Source organism: Pseudorca crassidens, chromosome 9, assembly GCF_039906515.1.
Source record: "Pseudorca crassidens isolate mPseCra1 chromosome 9, mPseCra1.hap1, whole genome shotgun sequence".
NCBI classification, from domain to species: Eukaryota; Metazoa; Chordata; class Mammalia; order Artiodactyla; family Delphinidae; genus Pseudorca; species Pseudorca crassidens.
Genome location: NC_090304.1, coordinates 10381414 through 10402580, shown reverse-complemented (window position 1 = coordinate 10402580; position 21167 = coordinate 10381414). Strand labels below are relative to the sequence as shown.

General features: G+C 50.3%; 1 protein-coding gene and 1 long non-coding RNA gene across 2 annotated transcripts; one reads left to right on the top strand and one right to left on the bottom strand.

The window, feature by feature from the left end:
• Window positions 1–1847: 1847 nt before the first annotated feature.
• LOC137230147 (uncharacterized) lies at window positions 1848–19153 on the bottom strand. Its single transcript, XR_010946012.1, has 4 exons — window positions 18613–19153; window positions 17766–18137; window positions 7240–7291; window positions 1848–6527 (listed from the first exon to the last, which is right to left on the bottom strand). It is a non-coding gene; the product is annotated as an uncharacterized lncRNA (long non-coding RNA).
• LOC137230146 (pepsin A-4-like) lies at window positions 9423–18178 on the top strand. The gene is made up of 9 exons (XM_067748861.1): window positions 9423–9478; window positions 9918–10077; window positions 12037–12154; window positions 12620–12738; window positions 13438–13637; window positions 15162–15278; window positions 16432–16576; window positions 16670–16768; window positions 17857–18178. The coding sequence occupies exons 1-9, from the start codon at window positions 9423–9425 to the stop codon at window positions 18004–18006; spliced, it is 1164 nt and encodes a 387-aa protein (XP_067604962.1). The 3' UTR covers window positions 18007–18178.
• Window positions 19154–21167: the final 2014 nt, after the last annotated feature.

Genomic DNA, 21167 nt, shown 5'->3' with positions numbered 1-21167 from the left:
GCTGCTCCAGGATCCAGCCCCACCCACCAGCGGGCTGATATCAGCTCTGGGACCCCCAGGCCCCTGCCACCAGAGACCCAGGAACCTGGCTCTGACCACCAGCAGGCCAGCACTGGCCCTGGGACCTCCAGGGCCCTGCAACCAGCAGCTTTGTGACCTGGCCCCGCCTACCAGGGGCCAGCAGTCTCTGCACAAGGCAGGGCCAGGCAACCAACTAGACTGGGGGCCATCCACACCTACCAGACCACCCACAGTGGTCAGCTCACCACAACAGAAGGACCCACACAGCCCAAATACAGGGCATCCCTAGAGCATATAACTCTGGGACTATAGGGCAGTGCACTGCTGGGACGCACAGGACATCTTCAACAGATGGCCACTTCTCCAAAGTTGGAAAATGTAACCAACCTACCAAATACATAGAAATAAAAATAGCAAATTAGGCCAAATGAAGAGACAGAAGAATACATTCCAAACAAAGGAACAAGATAAAGCCCCAGAAGAAGAACTAAGTGAAGAGGAGATAGGCAACCTACCCAGTAAAGAGTTCAAAGTAATGATCATAATGATAATCAAAGAAACTGAGAGAAGATTGGATGAACAGACTGAGAAGTTAGACGTTTGTAGCAAAGAGTTAGAAAATATAAAGAAGAACCAAACAGAGATGAAGAATTCAATAACTGAAATGAAAAATACACGAGAAGGAATCAACAGTAAATGTTACAGAGGAGCAGATCAGTGAGCTGGAAGACAGAGTAGTGGAAATCACATTAGCTTAACAGAAAAAAAGAATGAAAAGAAATGAGGAGGGACTTCCCTGGGGTGCAGTGGTTAAGAATCCGCCTGCCAATGCAGGGGACACGGGTTCAAGCCCTGGTCTGGGGAGATCCCACATGCCGCAGAGCAACTAAGCCCACGCACCTAGAGCCCGTGCTCCGCAACAAGAGAAGCCACCGCAGTGAGAAGCCCACACACTGCAACAAAGAGTAGCCCCTGCTCGCCGCAACTAGAGAAAGTCCACATGCAGCAACGAACACCCAACGCAGCCAAAAATAAATAAATAAATAAATATAAAATAAAAAATTTTAAATAAATAAGGAGAGTTAAAGGGACAATATCAAGCACACTAATATTCCCATTATAGGGGTCCCAGGAGAAGAGAGAGACAAAGGGGCAGAGAACATATTTAAAGACATAATAGGGACTTCCCTGGTGGGTAGTGGTCAATAATCTGCCTGCCAATGCAGAGGACACCGGTTTGATCCCTGGTTCTGGAAGATCCCACATGTGGAGCAATTAAGCCTGTGTGCCACAACTACTGAGCCCATGCACCACAGCTACTGAAGCTTGCATGCCCTAGAGCCCACGTGCCATGACAACTGACCCCATACACTACAACTACTGAAGCCTGTGCACTCTAGGGCCCACATGCTGGAACTACTGAGCCTGTGTGCTGCAACTACTGAAGCCTGTGCGCTTAGAACCCATGCTCCGCAACAAGAGAAGCCACAGCAATGAGAAGCCCACACGCCACAACGAAGAGTAGCCTCCGCTTGCTGCAACTAGAGGAAGCCTGTGCACAGCTCCGAAGACCCAACACAGACAAAAAAAAAAAAAAAAAAAATTCAAGAAAAAAAAAGGCATAATAGCTGAAAACTTCCTTAACCTGGCAAAGGAAACAGTCATCCAAGTCCAGGAAGCACAGAGAGTCTCAAACAGAATCAACCCAAAGAGGACCACACCAATACACACTGTAATTAAAATGTCAAAGATTGAAGATAAAGAGAGAACATGAAAAGCAGCAAAGGAAAAGCAACAACTTAACATACAAGGGAACTCCCATAAGGCTATCTACTGAGATTTCAGCAGAAACTCTGCGGCAGAAGGGAGTGGTATGATGTATTTAAAGTGATGGAAGGGGAGAACCTACAACCAAGAATACTCTACTTGGCAAGGCTTTCATTCAGATGTGATGGGGAGATCAAAAGTTTTACAGACAAGCTAGAGCTAAGAGAGTTCAACACCACCAAACCAGCTTTACAAGAAATGCTAAAGGGACTTCTCTAAGCGAAAAAGAAAAGGCCACAACTAGAAACATGAAAATTACACAAGGAAAAATCTCATTGGTAAAGGCATTTATACAGTAAAGGTAGTACGTCAATCACATTTAAAACTAGTAGGAAGGTTAAAAGACAAAAGTAATAAAATCATCTATAGCTGCAATAAGTGATTAAGGGATACACAAAACAAAAAGATGTAACGTATGATGTCAAAAACCGTAGACACGTGGTGGGGAGTGAAATGCACGGTTGTTAAAATGCACGTGAACTTAAGAAATTGGTAAATAGATGCACCCCTATGTTCACTTCAGCATTATTTACAATCACCAGGATATGGAAGCAATCTAAGGGACCATCAATAGACGAATGGATAAAGAAGATGTGACATATATAAATTTGCAATATATATATACACACACACATACAATGGAATGTTACTCCACTATAAAACAGAAGGAAATCTTGCCATTTGCAACAACATGGACAGACCTAGAAGGTATTATACTTAGTGAAATAAGTGAAACAGAGACAGACAAATATTGTATGATTTCATTTATATGTGGAATCTAAAAAATGAAACGAACAAACATAACAAAACAGAAGTAGAGTCATAGATACAGAGAACAAACAGGTGGTCACCAGACAGGAGCAGGGTGGGAGAAGGAAAGATACAGGTGAAAGAGATTAACAGGTACAAGCTTCCAGTTACAAAATAAATGAGTCACAGGTGTGAAATGTACGGTGTGGGAAATACAGTCAATAATTATATAATATATTTGTATGGTGACATATTGTAACCAGACTTATTGCGCTGATCATTTTGAAGTGTACAGAAATCCCAAAGCACCCTGTGTAACAGGAAATAACACAGTGCTGTAGATCAATTCTACTTCAAAACAAAGACACGAACTCATAGAAAAAGAGGTCAGATTTGTGGTTCTCAGAGGTGGGATTAGGGGAAGGGAGACTTGGATGAAGGCCCTCAAAAGGTGCAAACTTCCAGTTATAAGATAAATAAGTACTAAGGATGTAATGTACAACTTGATAAATTTAATTAGCACTGCTGTATGTTATATGTGAAAGCTGTTAACAGAGTAAATCCCAAGAGTTCTCATCACGAGAAAACTAACTTTTTTCTATTTCTTGAATTTTCTATCTATATGAGAAAATGGATGTTCACTAAGCTTATCGTGGTCATCGTTTCGTGATGTATGTAAGTCAGGTCATTATGCTGTACACGTCACACTTACACGGGGCTGTATGTCAATGACATCTCAATAAAACTGGAATATAAACAAATAAATAGCAGGTTGTAAAACCACGTGTACGGTATTGTGTGGCCTCATTTTTGTAAGTAAGTGAATATATTCATTGACAACATTAATGGTGGATAGCTCTGGGTAGTGGAGTTGAGTCATTTAAAAATTTTTATTAACCTATAAATATCTGCAATGAACATACATTATTTGCAATAAATGGGCCCCCAAATGTTCTTAATTAAAATTTTCATTTTTAAAGCCTGGAGAAACTCCACAGATCGGGGGCTGGGGAGTGGAAAAATGCTCTCTGTATTGCTGGATGGCCACGTGCCTGGGGTGGGACCCTGACTGAAAGGTCCCAGGGGACCAGCCGTCCCAAGGCCTCTCAGACCCGCTCAGAAACGCTTGTCATGCTTAATATTCCATGCCAGGCTTGCCATAATTCACTTCTCCAGATTTCCTTCCACTGCTCGATTTGCTATGTTCACGGAACATTTCTGAACACCTGTGCCCTTGGCAGGGGGTACCATGCATTGGCAGTGCAGTTCGCAAGGCCCCTCAAAGCCAAGTGTCAGGTAAGGCTAATGGCAAAGTAAATGTTGCTATCTAATCTTTCTGCCAAGCCAGTCTGGCACAATGAGATTACGTGGTTTCCCTGCTGGCGGTCACGGATCAGCCCTGGCTGACATCAGACTTCATGGAGAATGCTCAGTCCTAGAGTCAGGATTCCACCTTCCCTCCCAAGAGCTCCTCTGGGGACTGGATAGGATGGCTTCTCTGAGTGCCCCTGGGCTGTGATGGGCGGCAGCCATCATGGAATGTCCACTGTACACTCGAACCAACGGACAGAAACCAGGTGGATGTGTGTGGCCACAGAGCCCGGCCCGGGACAAGAGCCTCCCAAGACCAGAGCCTTCTAAGACCCGGGTTCCAGTCCTGCCTGTGTCACTACTTAGCTATGTGAACCTGCACTGATCACTTAACTCTTCTGAACTGTGTCAATGGGGATAATGCAGGAATAATACGTTTTCAAAAGAGCATGTATCTCAAAGCACTCAGAAAAGCATGAAGAGCCACAGAAATGCAGTCCTGGCTGTACTGATGGGGGTTTGCAGATAAGCAGACCAATGATGTCAACTCCCTCCTTCTCAGGTCACTTGTATTGCCTGAGCAGAAAACCACCTTGCAGAACACTGAAATGGCCCCCAAATGGAGAAAAGCATGAGGCAGCCAGGTGGACCTTTGTGGCATTTTCTAGGAGGTTTCTAGCCCTGTATTAGCTTTCCATTGCTGGTGACAAATTAACACAAACTTAGCAACTTACAACACCTCACATTTATTATCTCAGCGTTTTTGTGAGTCAGGAATCCAGGCCTTGTTTGGCTGCAGGGCCTCCTCTGTTTCAGGGCCTCTGATAAGGCTGCAGTCAAGGTGTCAGCCAGGGATGTGGTATCATCTGAAGCTCGAATGGAGAAGGTCATCTTCTAGGCTCACAGGGTCACTGGCAAGATTCAGTTTCTTGGGGGTTGTCAGACTGGGGCCGTCAGTTCCTTGCTGGCTGGAGGCTGGAGGTCACCCTCCGTTCCTTGCCATGTGGGCCTCCTCATGGGGCAGCTTGTTTATTCAGAGCCAGCAAGGGAGAAAGTCTACATGAAGAGTCTGCTGGCAAGACCCAAGTAACAATCTCACATAATGTAATCACAAAAGTGACACCCCATCCGCTTTGCCATATCCTATTGACGAGAAGCAAGTCATCGGTCTTGCGTACGTTCAAGGGGAGGGGATTACAAGAGGCATGAATACCAGGAGATGAGGATAATTGGGGGCCATCACAGAGTCAACCATGTATTGGGAATTGGTGACATCAAGCGTGTCAGCCTCCCACTTATGAAGTTTTCCCCGAACTTCAGTATCTTCATCAGTCCCATTAGGGCTTCCCATTAGTGTGGTCCAAAGGCCTCCCCAGGTGGAAAGGAAAGGGGCCTCCCCCTCGGTCCTCTCCTGACCTGACCTCAGACTCCTCGAAGGCATGGCCTAGTTCCATCTTCCTCGTGGATGCACCCCCAGCAACTAGACCATGCAAACCCAGGACAGAGCAGGTACAAAATAAACACGTGTTGAATGAACGTGTGCATGTGTCCTGCAGGTTACTGCCTGAGGAGTCTGCCTCCCAAATGTATTTCTCCTCTATCCAAAATTCCCATGTGGGTCCCACAGACAAGCAGTTCCCCACAAACCGTTGCCTCATCTTGGGCTCCAAGCACTGCAAGCCAGCTCCAGGAAGCCCAGGGGAGCGTCCCTCCTAGATGGACTCTGGTCATCCCACCCTGACCGCCTGGATAGAATGAAAGAGCCCTTCTGGATGGCCCAGCGACCAGGGGTCTGAGAAGTATTCACAGTCCCCACCCAGCTCCTTGGGGCTTTGCCTCAGCCTGCCAACCTTGTCACCCCTGCCATAAGACACGGAGCGTGGACAGGTGTCACTCATGGTTCAAAGGACCAAAATGGAAGCAGGGATGATGACTGGTTGTTCTTTTCTTTTTCGTTTTCTTTAGTCGGATTACATCATTTTACTTGAAATGAATCCAGTGTGTCCCCTCCAAGGCCTCCACAGCCTTGGGCAGAGCCTAGGACACAATTTTGTCTTCGCTCCTACTGTGTGGCCATCAGTGGCTGAGCACTTCACCTGCTGTAAAGTCAGGTGTGTCTGGGCTATTGTCACCGAGTGAAATTTACCTCTTCAGGTGTTCAATCTGGAGATAGACTACTTTTATCCCCCCACAAAGTTCCCCCATCCCCCCTTGTAGTCAGTCTCCTACTCTGACCCCAGCCCCTAGAAACCACTGACCTGTTTTCTGTTCCCATCATTTTGCCTTTTCCAGAATGGCATATAAATAGAATCCTACAAACGTAGCCTTTGCGTCTGGCCTCTTTCACTCAGCATAACACCCATGAGATTCATCCCGTAGTTCATCTGTTTCTGTGGCTTACGGTCCTCCATCGTTGGCCATACACTGCTCACTTATCCAGGGACCAGCTGAAGGACATCAAGTTGTTTCCAGTTTGGGGCAATTATGAAAAAAGCTGTTATAAACATTTGGGTCCAGGTCTTTGTGGGGACATATGTTTTTCATTTCTTTTCAGTAAATACCAAGAAGGGGGAGTTCTGGGCCAAATGGTAGGTACATGTTGACTTTATAAGAAACTGCTAAAAAGAAAATAAATTAAATAATTTTTAAAATAAATAAAACATTTAATATATATATATATATATTATTTTTTTTTTTTTTTGCGGTACACAGGCCTCTCACTGCTGTGGCCTCTCCCGTTGCGGAGCACAGGCTCCGGACGCACAGGCTCAGCGGCCATGGCTCACGGGCCCAGCCGCTCCGCGGCATGTGGGATCCTCCCGGACCGGGGCACGAACCCGTGTCCCCCGCATCGGCAGGCGGACTCTCAACCACTGCGCCACCAGGGAAGCCCCATAAAAAATAAAAATATTTAAAAAAGAAACTGCTACACTGTTCTCCAAAGTGGCCGTACCACCTCGCCTTCCCGCCTGCAGTAGAGAAAAGCTCTACTTGCCCAGCATTCTCGTCAGCACTCTTCATTTTAGCCGCTGTATGTGGATGGCTGGCGAGCGCTCTGTGCTTAACCCTCACAATTCCATGGAATTGATGGTACTATTTATCTCCCTTTTACTGATGAGAAAACTGAGTCTCTCAGAGATTGGATCACCAGTCCCGGGTCTTGCAGCTATTCAGAGGCAGCGCTGGGCTTCAAACCCAGAACCTGGAGCCAAGGCTCTTCCTGAGATTTTTCCACAGTCTCCAGTACATCTCAGTCCATGGGTACATAAGGGAGCAGGCACAGGGAGTGACAGAGACCCGCATTCAAGCCCCCGTTCAACCACTTCTTACCTATGTCACCTCAGGCAAGTGGTGCAACTTCTCCGGCCCTCAGTTTCCTCATCTGTAAAATGGGGATAATAATGTCACTTACCACAATGAGCTAAGAGTAGTGGTCAGTGAATCTAAGCTCCCCTGTCTCCCCTCACTGCCAGGGAAGAGAAACACGTGAACGATGTTGTTCTGTGTCAGTTACTGCAACGGCTGGCTAACGGCAGAAACCGCCAATTACAAAATCATGAGTCTCCTCTGAGCACGTTCCCAAATCGCTCTTAACGAAGCCGAGTTTACAGGGGATTAATTAAAATGCTATGTTGAACCCTTGACGCACCATATAACTTACTGAGGGAGATAAGAGATGAATAAAACACACGTAATGTTCTTCATGGTTCATGCCCCACATCTCAATCCTGAGGGTTCCTTGCCTCACCCTACTCCACCCAACCTCAGTTGCCTCCATTTCTAAGTTGGAAAGTATGCAGATCCTCCTTTATTTTTTTTTAAAGTATCATGAACAATTTCATATATGCATAACATATATATAAAGCGTAAAGAATCATGATGATGCCCAGCGTGAGACACCATGTACCTTTGAAGGCCCCAGAGAGCCCCCAGCACATGCCCCTCCCTTCACCCTCCAGGAGGGACCCTTGAGCCAGGCTTTCCATCTGCTGCTCCCAAGGCCTAGGCAGGCATCTTTAGGACCATCAGCTCCTCCACAGAAGGGCTGAGATCCGCCCAAATAGCGTAGATCAAAGGAGAAATGCTCGAGGGGGAGGAAAAGAGAGCAGAGAGAAAGCAGGCATCAAAAGATGTGAAAATGGAAAACACAGGTCAAGGATCCGCATTTGGGGCACAAAGGTGTCTTAACGGGTGAGTTCGAAATGCAAATATGCTTCGTACTAAACACCAGTGGTCCCAAACTTGATCCACACTCCCCACCCCTCCGTACTCATCCAGAAGCACTGGGGGAAATTTGGAGCTTTTATAGAATCTGTGTCTCCCAATGTTGGAGAAACCAGGGGTGGCCCAGGGAACATGATCTCAGAACAAACTCCGCAGACAGGTCTCGCCACCTACTGGCGACCTCCCTCCTGCATACCCGCCTCTGCCACAATTCCTGAATAGAAGTTCTCACTCCACTTTGTCCACTGAATAAACCCCACAAAGGGAAGAATCCATTGGGTTGGAAAGCAGGGGACATGGGTTCGATCCCTGGTGAGGGAACTAAGATCCCACATGCCATGTGGCACAGCCAAAAAAAGAGAGAGAGAGAGAGAGAGAACTTTTCTAAGTCATTCACACCCTAGTATGAATTTTCCCAGATTGCTTTGCTCACTGCAGCTGATTCAGCCAAGTTTTAAGCACGGGGCACCTGGGAGTCAGACCCAGATGGGGTCTCAAATGTGGAGGCTTTGAGTAACTGAGAGGGTAGGAGAGGAGCAGTAGGAAGAAAGGGGGCACAGAAAGTGAGGGGCACAGATTCCAAAGACGAACTCGGCCTGTTTCAAGTTTGCTTCCTCCAGGAAAAGAAGCATTCTTCCACTCCCTCTCCACTCCATCCCCTTCCTCTGTACTGTACACACCACTTTCCCCAAGACTCAGCCCAATAGCCATGAGAAGCAAGAGCAAAATAAGGCCCATAGGCTAGTTAGACATCCAGCAACCCCATATAACGACATTTCCATGGGGAAATGTGTCCTGAGTCCCAAACTACGGACCTATGAACGTGCTTGAGGAAGCAGCTTCAGGGACACGGCCTATCACTGAAAGGACTGCTGCTCTCCGAGAACCCCAGCTGTCTGTCCCATCAGGACAAATCGGGGTGCCTGGAGCTCCTCTGACATGTGTTCAATGTTAAGTTCACTTTGGACCAATTTCGTCAAAATATTCGACTTGTCAAGTTTGGATGCATTCTATTATTTAAGAAATAAGCCTGCTTTCTGCAGGGCCATCCCAACCCAGGATGCGGTTACAGTGGAAAGCTACTCAACTGGAAACTTCCCAGAACATGGCTCAGGGCAGGGACAATCTTATCAGGAAGCTTTCTGTTTGGGGTGAGGGTAAAGAGTGACGTTTAGCGGCTGATAAGGCCATGCCTGAGGACTTGGACTGTATATAAGGAGCGGCTCCTTCCTGCTGCTGTATCGCTTCCCATCTTCCCACCTCTGGAGTCTTGGGAGCCAGGAAGAACCATGAAGTGGTTGCTTCTCCTTACCTTGATAGCGCTCTCCGAGTGCACCTCCTACAAGTGAGTCTGGGGGACGCTCTGCACGAACAGCAGCTTCCCAGGGGCTATTTCCCTTTGCTGCCCTTCCCACTGCCTTTCTTTCCTCCCGTATTTCTCCTCTTCCCTCTTCCCTTCCTCCTCTCTCTTCGACCGTCCCAAGCCTCCCCTCTCTGCTCATCTGGGGACACAGCACGGCAGACGTGGTCAACAGCCCAGACCCTCCAGTCCAGTCCGGGCTGGGTCCGCAGCTCCAGCACTGGGCCGGGTGACTTTGGGCAACCACGTACCCTCTCTGCATTCCTGTGCCCCAGATGGGAGCAACTCCCCTCTCGACTTCCTTCTTCCGCTCTTGAGCCAGCTTTGTTTTCCTTCCAGGCCTTCCACGGCACCCCATGAGCAGGCCCCTTGGCTAATTACTCTTCTTCCTCCAAACCGTCTGTTTGCAAATGCTCCGCCACAGGGTCCCGCTCACCAGAAAGAAGTCCTTGAGGCAGAAACTGATCGAGAATGGCAAGCTGAAGGACTTTCTGCAGAAGCACCAGTACAACATAGGCAGCAAGTACTTTCCCTCGGAGGCCACCACCTTGATGTCCGACCAGCCCCTTCAGAACTTCCTGGATGTGAGTGTGTGGGCAGGCAGTGGGTCAGCTCCAAGGACTTGGCCCAGTGGAGAGAAGGGGGTCCCAGGAGTCTGGGAAGATGGGCCAGCACTCCAAACCCCCAGGCAGCAGTAAGCCAGGGATCTGCTCCCTGGATCTCAGAGGCCCAGGGAGGGCAGGAAAACTCACAGTCAGAGCTGTTGCTCTCGTTCATTCATTCATTCATTCGTTCATCCAGTGTTTACATGGATGGAGCACCTTCTGTGTGTCAGGCACTGTGCTGGGCCCAGAGAAGCAGCAGTGAATGAACCTCAGGGGGCCCACAGTCTAGTAGGAGAGCCTCACAAAACGTAACAAGTATAACCAGGCTGAGGCCATGCAGTGAACGTGACACACTGAGTGTGCTGCAGGTGGTGGGCAGGGACACCTCTCTGGAGCGATGAAGAGACAGCGGGGGTTCCAAGAGGACAGGAGAGGGTCCCAGAGAGTGGGGCAACTTGCACTAGACCCTGTGACACTGGGGAGCAGAGTGTATTTGAGGAAAGGAAGCCAGTGTCCATTTTCAAAGCGAGGTCTGCGGGGGTCAGTGGGTGGGCCAGACCAGAGTCTGGGATAAGGGTCTGCAGCCTAACTGCCACCGCATCATTTTAACTAGGGAATTTCAGGACGATCCCTTTGACTCTTCTGTTTGGGACGCAAATCCCTTCAGTAGAGAGTGTGTCCCCTGTGTGGAGGCCAAGGTTAGGAAGCAACGCTGCCTCTCGTTAAGAGCTTAGCCTGTGAGATTTGCCAGACCTGGAGCAAATCTAGGGTCTAAAGCTTCTGAGCCATGGGACCTTGGGCAAGTCATTTAAGTTCTCTGAGTGAGACTCAGCTTCCTCGCCCGTAAGACAGAACCATTACTATCTACCGTCAGAGGCTTGTTTCAAGTAATTCATGCAATAATGTAGGTGTGGGGGTTTTTTGCTTATTTGTTTGTTTGTGGAGTGCTTAGCACAGGGCCTGGCCCTTGGTAAGAGCTTTTTCAAAGCTTGATAAATTGAGCCCCTTTGTTCACTTGACAAATATTTACGAAGCGCCTCCCCTGTGTCAGAGGCTCTCTGCCAGGAGCTGGGGAAACAATGGTGACTGAGCAAAGATCCTGGAGCTTATATTCTAGAGGACAAATAAGAGACAAACAAATAAGAATGTAAGATAATTCCAGGTAATGACAAATGCCACAAAGAAAAATTAATTAATTAGAGTAAGGGGAAGAAGAAGAAGGGGACAGGGGCGAATTTAGACATAGTAGTCAGGGAGGGCCTCTTGGTGCAGATGACATTTGACTAGAGCACGGAAGGACTGATGAGAAGATCTAGAGTAAACATTTTCCTAGCACAAGGGATAGCAAGTGCAAAGGCCCTGGGATGGGAATGAGCTGGTCATCAAAGAGCCACATCAGCGTGGCTGGGACAGAGCTGGCAAGGGAGAGACTGCAGCCACTAAGAGTAAAAAGCCTGAGGACACCTTTTCTTGAAACCCATTGCACGCACCTAGATTTAGGAATAAGATATCTCAAGGGGTCTCCGCCTTTAGGTGGGTGACTTGTTTATCTCCCCTTCAACAACTTAACGAAAAAGCACTTAAGCATTTACTCGGCTGGGTGCTGTCAGGTTCCAAGCCCGTCCGAGAGTGTACGTTCTCTAGGATGGCAAGACTGAGACACTCGAGGCAAGAGGGGACAGCACATTATTATTGGGCGTTAACGAGGATTGGGAGAGAATAGTCAGTGGGTGACAGGAGAGCAATAGGGGAAGACTTCAAGGAGCAGGGGGGACCAGGCTGGGCCTTAAAGGATGGATACACTGGAGAGAGAGACAAAGGCAAGGAGGCCAGTGAAGGGGAAGGCGGGAGGGGGCCGAGATGACCCAGAGACAGTCCCCGGGGAGGCCAGGCTGCGGAGTCCCCCGTCACTGAGCTATGCTGTCCCCACCCTGGCAGATGGAGTACTTCGGCACCATCAGCATTGGAACCCCCGCCCAGGACTTCACCGTCATCTTTGACACTGGCTCCTCCAACCTGTGGGTGCCCTCCGTCTACTGCTCCAGTGTTGCCTGCAGTGAGTGCCCCCCTGCCCTCTCTGGGCCCCCAGCACCAAGTCACCTAGGAGCCCTGAACACTCAGGGGCCTCAAATAGGTCCGATTTCAAGCCTGCCGGGGTGACTCAGGGACCCACTCAACAGGCATTCACTGAGCGCTTACCATGTGCCAAGCACTAGGCTTAGGTGCCCTGGGAGGTGAAGGGGCGAATCACACGTGGTTCCAGCCCGCAGAAATTTCAGTCCAACGGCAGAGAGAGTGTGAAGCTGCCCGTCACCATGGGCAGCCGTGGGCCTGCTCCACTCGGCGTTCACCCGGGGGGTCCTCGGGAGGGCCTTCAGTCAGTGAGGTGGTTAGCCAGATGAGTTCACTTTCTCCTCCAAAGCCCCGCCCAGAACCAAGGCACCCACCAAGGAAGACGCCCCCAGCCCGTGACGCTGGCTCAGCTTTTGAAGTTTGACAATGTCTCTTCTTGCCCTCACAGCCAACCACAACCGCTTCAACCCTAAAAAGTCCTCCACCTTCAAGAGCACCAGCGAGACGGTCTCCATTGCCTATGGTACCGGCAGCATGACAGGCATCCTTGGATACGACACAGTCCAGGTGAGCCCCCGCTGGCCAGCACCTCATGCTGCCCGGCCCTGGGGCCAGCTTCCAGGGATAGCACACGGCCCCCCGAATCAGCTCATTCAAGCAACACGGGTCTCGGTGATCCCAAAAGTAACCTGATTAGGGCACGCGGAAAGTGGCAGAGACACCACAGATGTTTCTAGCGGAGGAGCAGCAGGGGTAAGGGGGTGGGTGCCTGGAGCCAGAAGCCATCCTCAGGGTCACCCAAGCTGAATGCTATGGAGGGGGCAGCGAGAAGGGAGAAAGTGCCTCAGTTCTCTTTTAGCACCTCCTCTTCTTCCTCCTCCCCCCAACCCACAGCCCCCTCGAGTCACAAAATCTCCACAAGCACCCCCATTTTCCAGGGCACAGCAGGGGTCAAGGGCTCTGATTTGCCTGGGGTCTGCTTTGCACCCGATCCTCAGAAACACAAACACACGGTGACCATCTGTTCCGCAGCAAATTCTCACACCAAGTTGCAGACGGTGCCCATCTGGAGATCAGCCTCGACTGTCACCTCCAGTGGAACAACAAGCATTCCCAGGGATAATCCCTCTCCTCTCCTTCCAGCCTGATGCCCCGGAAGCCAAGTCCTACACGAAATGAACCAGGGATGCTCTGGGCCCGGGGCTGGCAGCCCGCAGTGCTCAGTCAGCACAAGCTGGTTATGAACACCTTGGTTTCCCCACCCAGGTTGCAGGCATCTCTGACACCAACCAGATCTTTGGCCTGAGTAAGACAGAGCCCGGCTCCTTCCTGTACTACGCTCCCTTCGACGGCATCCTGGGCCTGGCCTACCCCAGCATCTCCTCCTCCGGGGCCACCCCTGTTTTTGACAACATGTGGAACCAGGGTCTGGTTTCCCAAGACCTCTTCTCCGTCTACCTGAGCAAGTAAGTTAGGCAAGGAAGTTGCGGTCACCTGGTCCAGCAGGGGGCTGTCGAAGGCTGGGTGGGCTGGAGAGAGTCTTGGCAAGCCGGGGATTGGAAAGGTCAATGTCTGAGGCTCTCTAAGGTATATCTTTGGAGAGAATGGTGCCAAAGTCCTCTCTGATGAACCATCTTCATTCGTCTTATTTTACTAGCGAGAGTCTTTGTCACCTTGCCTCACACAAGTGAGGTATCATTAGCCATTTGCTCTCCTGAAGACCACCGTTTAAAGTGAATCCACGTAAAATTGGGGCCAAAAGTCCATCGCAAAAAATGAAAAGAAGATTTGATTGGGACTTACATCTTGAACAGTGAAACTTTTAAATGATGAAAGCAAGTTTCTTTCATTAGTTAACAAAATCTAGGTTCCAGGTGTGACTATGAGTTAATTCCAAGAATAAGGCATAACAAAGTCTTGATTTTCGCTGAGTAGAAGTTTATGCCAGAATGTCTGAGGGTGTGTCCTCGACTTTCCCAAGACACTCGACTTTCCTCTGACATTCACGTCCTTCTCTTTTGAAGCGATTTGTCACCATCGATGTGCTTCCCTTTAGTTACTGACTGTTCTGCTATCATCTCCTTGTGTCACAGGTGCTGTCAGATGTTTATAGGGGAGGCAGGGTGGGGTTAGGTGAGCTGGGGTCACGTTCTGTCCGTGTCCAGTTCTTCAGTGATTAATTTCTTATTGTCACCTACATTTGTTTCCCTATCTAACCGAAAACCGCAGAGATTCAGACAATGAATATTCCAGTAACCAGGACTCCTGCAGTTTACAGCGGGAGGGCCCTTTTATCCTTTTTTCCTCTTGGCCACTTGATATTCAAGTTTCAGCTCTTAAACATAATCTGCTTTTATGGGCACTTAGATATGTCACACGGAGCCGACTAGAACAGAGCTTCTCAATCTGAGCACTATTGACATCTTGGGACCAGATGACTCCTTGCTGTTGGGGGCTGTCCTGGGATGTCTGGCAGCCTCCCCGGCCTCTACCTACGAGACACTAGGGGCTCCCCCGACCCCCACCCAATCATGGCAATCAAAAACACCTCCAGACGTTGGCAAACCATGAACGACTCTATCAAGGCCTTAAGAGCAGACACTGTCATTCATTCATTTCTCTTGAGGTCCCCACAGCAATGAGAGAGAGTATTTGGTGGAAACCACACAACCCTTCGGAACCAGAAAGACCTGGGTTCTAATCTTGGTTTTGCGGCTCCCTGGCTGTGTGACCTAGGGCACATTGCCTCACCTCTCTGAGCCTCAGTTTCCTCACTGTAAAATAGAAATAATAATAAAAATAGTGACTATGGCATGGATCTTGGTGTGAGGATTACAGGAAGCCCTGTGGGTCGTACACTCTGCATGGCTCCTGGCAAGAGTCCGATCAAGAGTAGCTCTTAGAATGCCCACAGTTTATATGTTCAGTCGAATGAGTGAATGAATGAGTGAACAACTGAATTCCTGCCTTTTCCCCTCCACTTTCCATAGAGATGATGAGAGCGGCAGCGTGGTGCAGTTCGGTGGCATCGATTCTTCTTACTACACGGGAACCCTGAACTGGGTGCCTGTTTCTTATGAGGGTTATTGGCAGATCACCGTGGACAGGTGAGGTCACCATGGATGGGCGATATCCTGGCATGGGCCCCAGACCCCATTTCTTTACAGACTCATAGTTAACTAAGAATTCCAGGATCCCCCTGGAACAGGCGGCACAGGGAAACGTGCTCCAGGAAGAGAAGGCGGAAGTTGGCCGAGCCAGAGAGACCCTGACAAGGGCACGTCACGGGAGGAAGAGTGCTGTCAGGAACCCCCAGACACTCTGCAAGGATGAGACAGCCACTCCCCTTCTGAGCAGGGAGGCAGGACAATCTACCAGCATCCCTGGGGAGAGGGGAGGACCCCCCCCTGTCCATACATCTCGGCCTTTAGGGTGCCTGTCACTTTTGGTCTAGGATCAGGGCAAAAGAGCAGAGAAGTTGTTTCAAACCATTTCCTCCCACTTTCCCCTTCAAATCCTGTCTGCCCCCAGGCAGCCTCACCCTCTGGCTGCTCTGCCCCCAGCTGGCCTCCTAGGGTGACCCATCGCCCAGGTTTGCCCAGGGGTGAGCAGTCTCTCGGGATGCCGGTCTTTCGGTACTAAAACCAAGACAGTCCTAGGCAAACTGGGACACGCTGGTCACCCTACGTCTGCCCCAGCCATGCTAACATCCCATCAGTGCCTCAAACTCCCACCCCTGCTCCCCTTGGGTCTAGAACAGGGCAGTCAGGGCTGGACTTACCTGGCCATCACTCCAGTGTCTCCATCACTCCCCACCCTGTGTCCCCTCTACCTGTGACGCCCTCCTCCAACTCCTCACTCCCTAGCAGCCTCTGGGCGTCTGCTTCCCTGAGAAGCCTTCCCGGGTTGCTGCACACTGCCGCCCTCACCCTGGCTTGTGTTCCCGTTCCCTTGCCGTACGCTCTGCCCAGCCCGCTCAACTTATCTTTCCAGCCAGAGTGGAAGCTCCCTGTGGTCAGATACCGTGCACCCATCTTGTCTGGCTTTGCATCTCCCGTGCCTAACACAGAGTAGGCACTCAGTAAATATTTGTGGAACACGCGAATGCATAGAATGAATGAGTGTGTGAATGAGAGAAGCTGAAATGTTATGCATCGGCCAATGGATGGGGAAGAGGGACCCTCCAGGGTCACCTGGTGCCTCCTTGGGAGACGTACCCCCTGGGGGCTCCGGGGACCCTGACTTGCATCTCAACCTCAGCATCACCATGTCTGGAGAGCCCATCGCTTGCATGTTTGGCTGCCAGGCCATCGTTGACACCGGTACCTCTCTGCTGTCCGGCCCGACCAATGCCATTGCCAACATCCAGAGCTACATTGGAGCCAGCGAGGGTCCCTACGGCAGCGTAAGTCCAGCACTGACCGCCCTGTTCTAGACCCAGACGGTGGACCTGCCACACAGGAGGGATGAAAGCCTTTCTAATCCTCACTCTTTCCAGATGGTGATCAGCTGCTCCGCCATCGACAGCCTTCCCGACATCGTCTTCACAATCAACGGTGTCCAGTACCCTGTTCCCGCAAAGGCCTACGTCCTGCAGGTAAGGGGGCTCTGAGCCTTCCACCTAGATGTGCCTGCACAGCACGTGGCCACATACTCCCCCTTGGCACAAGGGCAAGTGCACTTCCACACGCTGGAGCTAACATCTGCTCTGGACAGCCTCCGGAGAAAAAGAACACTTCAAAAATAAATGCATGAATGAGAATTGGGATGCAACACCCCCAGGGGGAAAAAGCAAGGCAAGGGCTGATGGCGTGAAAAGAGGATTTTTAGTGGGACACCAGAGTCCAAGCTCTGGGTCTCAATTACTAGCCCGTAGATACTGAGCAAGTTACAACCTTCCTTAGCCTCAGTTTCCTCATCTAAAAGCTAAAGCTTTCCCCCACGCTCAGGGTGTGGTTAGGGTAATCACGCGAGATTGGCCACATCAAAGCTATGAAGGGTTGGGCAGATAGAAATCACAGCTTCCACAGGGTAAGGGCTTATGATGCTCCTACTGCCTCTACCAAATAAAAATCTTTAGGCAGAGGAGCCACAGGAAAATTCTGCCTTCGATTACAATGCCGGATGGAAAACTAGTTTTGCCCAGTGGGTCGATGTCATTCAGCAAGAAATAGGGAGGCCCAGGCCCCTCCCCCAGGGATGCTGATTAATTAGGAGGGGGTGGGGCCTGAGCCATGGTGGGAGGTGGGGCCCGGCGGGGGGAGGGGTGTCAAAGCTCCACAGGTGATTCTAATACAAGCCCAGGTTGCTGGCCCAGTGACTCAGTGAATGAAAAGGACTAACAGCTGATCCGCTTTGCCACTGGTCAGGATCAGAATAATGAGAAAAGGCTGCGTCACCAGGGCTTCCAAAATCCTTCCCCGCAGCTGAGTTCTCCCTAAAGCCCTTAGCTGCGATGCTGACGTCAGGGTGTATGCATCTGCCGGAAACCCTGGATAATGTCTGGTAATCCCTGGGAACCAAGAGTGCAGTAAGCCGCTTATACAGGCAGACGCCAGGCCAGGGAGAGCCAGGAGGCTCCTCCTTGCACGTACCTGGCAGGGGACCACGGCCCTGGATGCTCACACCCCAGCGCCTGTCACTGCTGGGTCTGTGTCCCAGCTCCAGTTTCATTCTTTCCTCCAGAACCAGGGAAGCTGCATGAGCGGATTCCAGGGCATGAACATCCCCACGTTCTCCGGAGAGCTCTGGATCTTGGGTGACATCTTCATCCGCCAGTACTACACCGTCTTTGACAGGGCCAACAACCAGGTCGGCCTGGCTCCCGTGGCCTGAGCCCGAGTCTTTCCGGCCGCTTCCCAGGAAGATCCCGCCCTAGTTTCTGTCCCTGTTTGTCCTTCGATGTAGATAATTCTCCTGATTGTTCTTCCTCTGGGATCGTGGAGGTGGAATCTTGGCCCTGTTCCCTGTCACACCAATAACGTAGAATAAATCATAACCTCCTGGAAAATGCTTTATGAGGTTGCATCTCTTTGTCAGTGTTCCCCTTTACATCACTGGGGTCAGAATGCCAGGGCAGGGGGACAGAACTGACCACATCCATTTGGACAGCACCAAACACGGTGACAGTGGCAGCACACTCTTTGTAACAGAGCCGGCAAGATGAATGGGCCTCGGTTGGGCCAGCTGGGAGCATCATACAAAGAGTTGGGGACCAGAAATGCCAGGCCCGTTGCCTCCTCATAGAAGAGAGCACCTGAGTTCTTGGTTGAGGGAGTAACTTCTTATTTTTCCCAAAGCCAAGAAGAGATAAGGAGAAAAGGAAAAAGATTAAGGAGAGGGGCCCACTGATGGGTGACTTCCTAAGTAGGGCAGGCAGGGTAGGAATGACTGTGAGACATGGGCCAGAGTGGTGAGAGAAGCTGACACCCCAAAACCTACCAGGCTGTTCTGTGATGAGCTGGTTGATGCAGACTAACCCTTGGGAGCCCCTCCATACTCTGGGTGCAAGACACCAAGCTGATCCGTTTCCCCATTGGTGATTGAAAGAGGATGGTTTTCCATTCCCCAAGGAGAGGTTGAGAGAGGGAGCTGACACGCCGTCAGCAAACCTGCCCTAGAAAGGTAGCCAGGAAACATCGAGAGCAGCAGTTCTCAGAAGGGGTTTTGGTAGCAAAATGTTCAATGAAAAAGTTTCAAAATAAGTATGCAAGAGGCTACGTTCTAGGCCCTTCTTCAAGGTTCACAAGGCACAGTTCCCAATCAAAGGCTCTGAGAACTCCTGCCGCAAAGCGATCTGTTTCACTTTGACTCAGTTCAGCTTGATCTCAGTTCCTCTTCTGCTGGTCAACCTATTCCAGCCCTGTGCTCCTCGGCGTGCACGTTGGAAGAATTCCCATAGCGCCTGCTTCTGCTGGGTTCCAGGCTGTCCGCTGGAGATACCGGCCTGAGCGCTGGAGCTGGGCCTCCCTGCTGAGGCGGACTGACTTCTGGGTGCCCAGAACAAGATGGCTTTAGGAACTCTTGTCACATCATCCCCCAATTTGTAATTTGTCACATAAATACAAGATATTAGGCTCAAGGAAGGGTGAGGTGAGCTCTTCCTACCCAATGCCCCAGGTCTTCCCAATGTCACTTATACCCTATCTAGCTGCGCAATCTTTTTAAATCATAAATTTGATCACAACCCTCCCTTGCTTCAAACCTTTCATTAATGCTCTGCAATTGCACTTGGAATAAGACATTATATCTTTGGTGTGGCTTCAAGGCCCTGCATGCTCTGGTCCCCATGGACCTTCCCTGTGTCACCTTAATCCCTCTTACCCTAAGCTCCCACCTCCCTGGCCTTCGCCCACCTCCACAAATACCCAAGTTCTCCCCCACCTCCAGGCCTTTGCACGCACTGTTCCCTTTGCTTGCTGTTCCCTTTTTCTTGACCTGCTAACTCCTAGCATCCTGCAGGTGTCAGCTCACACATCAATTCCCTGTGAAGCCCTCCCTGACCACCCTCTCATGGGGTGGTCCTGCTTTCCTTTATGGCACTGGGCACAGCTGGAGATGATGACTCAGTGGGAGTGTTTGTGTCAGATCCACCAAGGCAGAGACTGTGATCATTTAACTGTTGAAGCCCCAGCAGCAAGAGCAGGGCCTGGCACATTGGAGGTGCTCAATAGATATTTGCTGACTGAGTGAAGGATTCAAAAAAAAATTCTTTTTTTGACCGCACCGCGCAGCTTGTGGGATCTTAGTTCCCTGACAAGGGATCGAACCTGTGCCCTCAGCAGTGAAAGCATGGAGTCCTGACCACTGGACCTCCAGGGAATTCCCTCAAGATAACTTTTTAAAAGGAAACAACTAGGATAAGATGAAAGAGTGGATCTGATTTGAGAGAGGCCATGGTTAAGACCACAGATGGGGGACTTCCCTGGTGGCTCAGTGGTTAAGAACCCGCCTGCCAATGCAGGGGACACAGGTTCAAGCCCTGGTCTGGGAAGATTCCACATGCTTCAGAGCAACTAAGCCCGTGTGCCACAACTACTGAAGCCCACATGCCTAGAGCCCATGTTCCACAACAGGAGAAGCCACCACAATGAGAAGCCTGCGCACCGCAACAAAGAGTAGCCCCTGGTCTCCGCAACTAGAGAAAAGCCCACGCGCAGCAACAAAGACCCAATGCAGCCAAAAATTAATTCATTGATTTTTTTTAAAAAAGACCACAGATGGGTACACTGTCACCCCCACTCACATTCTGTCCTAGTCATACTTGGTCATGGGACCAGCAGGTGGATTCTCAGGCTTCTGGGGATGAATTCCATGATGTCCTGGCTCTTTGCTGTGTTTGTGTTTCTGCTGTTTCCCCGAGCACCTCCCGTGCCCCAGGCAGTGTTCTAGGCTCCAGGGATGCACCATCCCCTCCCCCGACCCCGTGTTCCCCCTTCTCAGCCCCTCAACCCTGGGATTCTTGGATCCAGACAGAATCTAAAAAGAATCCCCATTAGCTCATTTATACTAGAAAGCCGCACGCTAGCATATCTGATCTGACACTTTGCTCCACAAGATGAGGTGGATTCACATTCCTCCTCTACGGTCTCAGGCCTCTTCCCCACCCATCTTTCCCCATTTCCTGAGGGCCTCGGGGGTCTAAGCTCAGTTCAATCCATCTCTTCCACTCATAGTTGTCCAGGAGTGGTTTTAGTGTTTTTTGTTTTTTGGTTTTTGGGGTTTTTTTGCTGCACCACACAGCTTGCAAGATCTTAGTTCCCCAACCAGGGATCGAACCCCGGCCCACGGCAATGAAAGTGCCGAGTCCTAAGCACTGGACCGCCGGGGAATTCCCCAGGAGTGTTATTTTCTTTTTCTTTTTCTTTTTTTGGGTACGCGGGCCTCTCACTGTTGTGGCCTCTCCCGTTGCGGAGCACAGGCTCCGGACGTGCAGGCTCAGCGGCCATGGCTCACGGGCCCAGCCTCTCCGCGGCATGTGGGATCTTCCCGGTCCG

Excerpts from the sequence above, each read along its gene's own strand:
- LOC137230146 (XM_067748861.1), top strand. The coding sequence starts at position 9,423 with ATGAAGTGGTTGCTTCTCCTTACCTTGATAGCGCTCTCCGAGTGCACC. Across the intron at positions 12,155-12,619 it reads CTGCTCCAGTGTTGCCTGCA|CCAACCACAACCGCTTCAAC; the intron begins GTGAGTGCCCCC and ends TTGCCCTCACAG. Across the intron at positions 13,638-15,161 it reads TTCTCCGTCTACCTGAGCAA|AGATGATGAGAGCGGCAGCG; the intron begins GTAAGTTAGGCA and ends CACTTTCCATAG.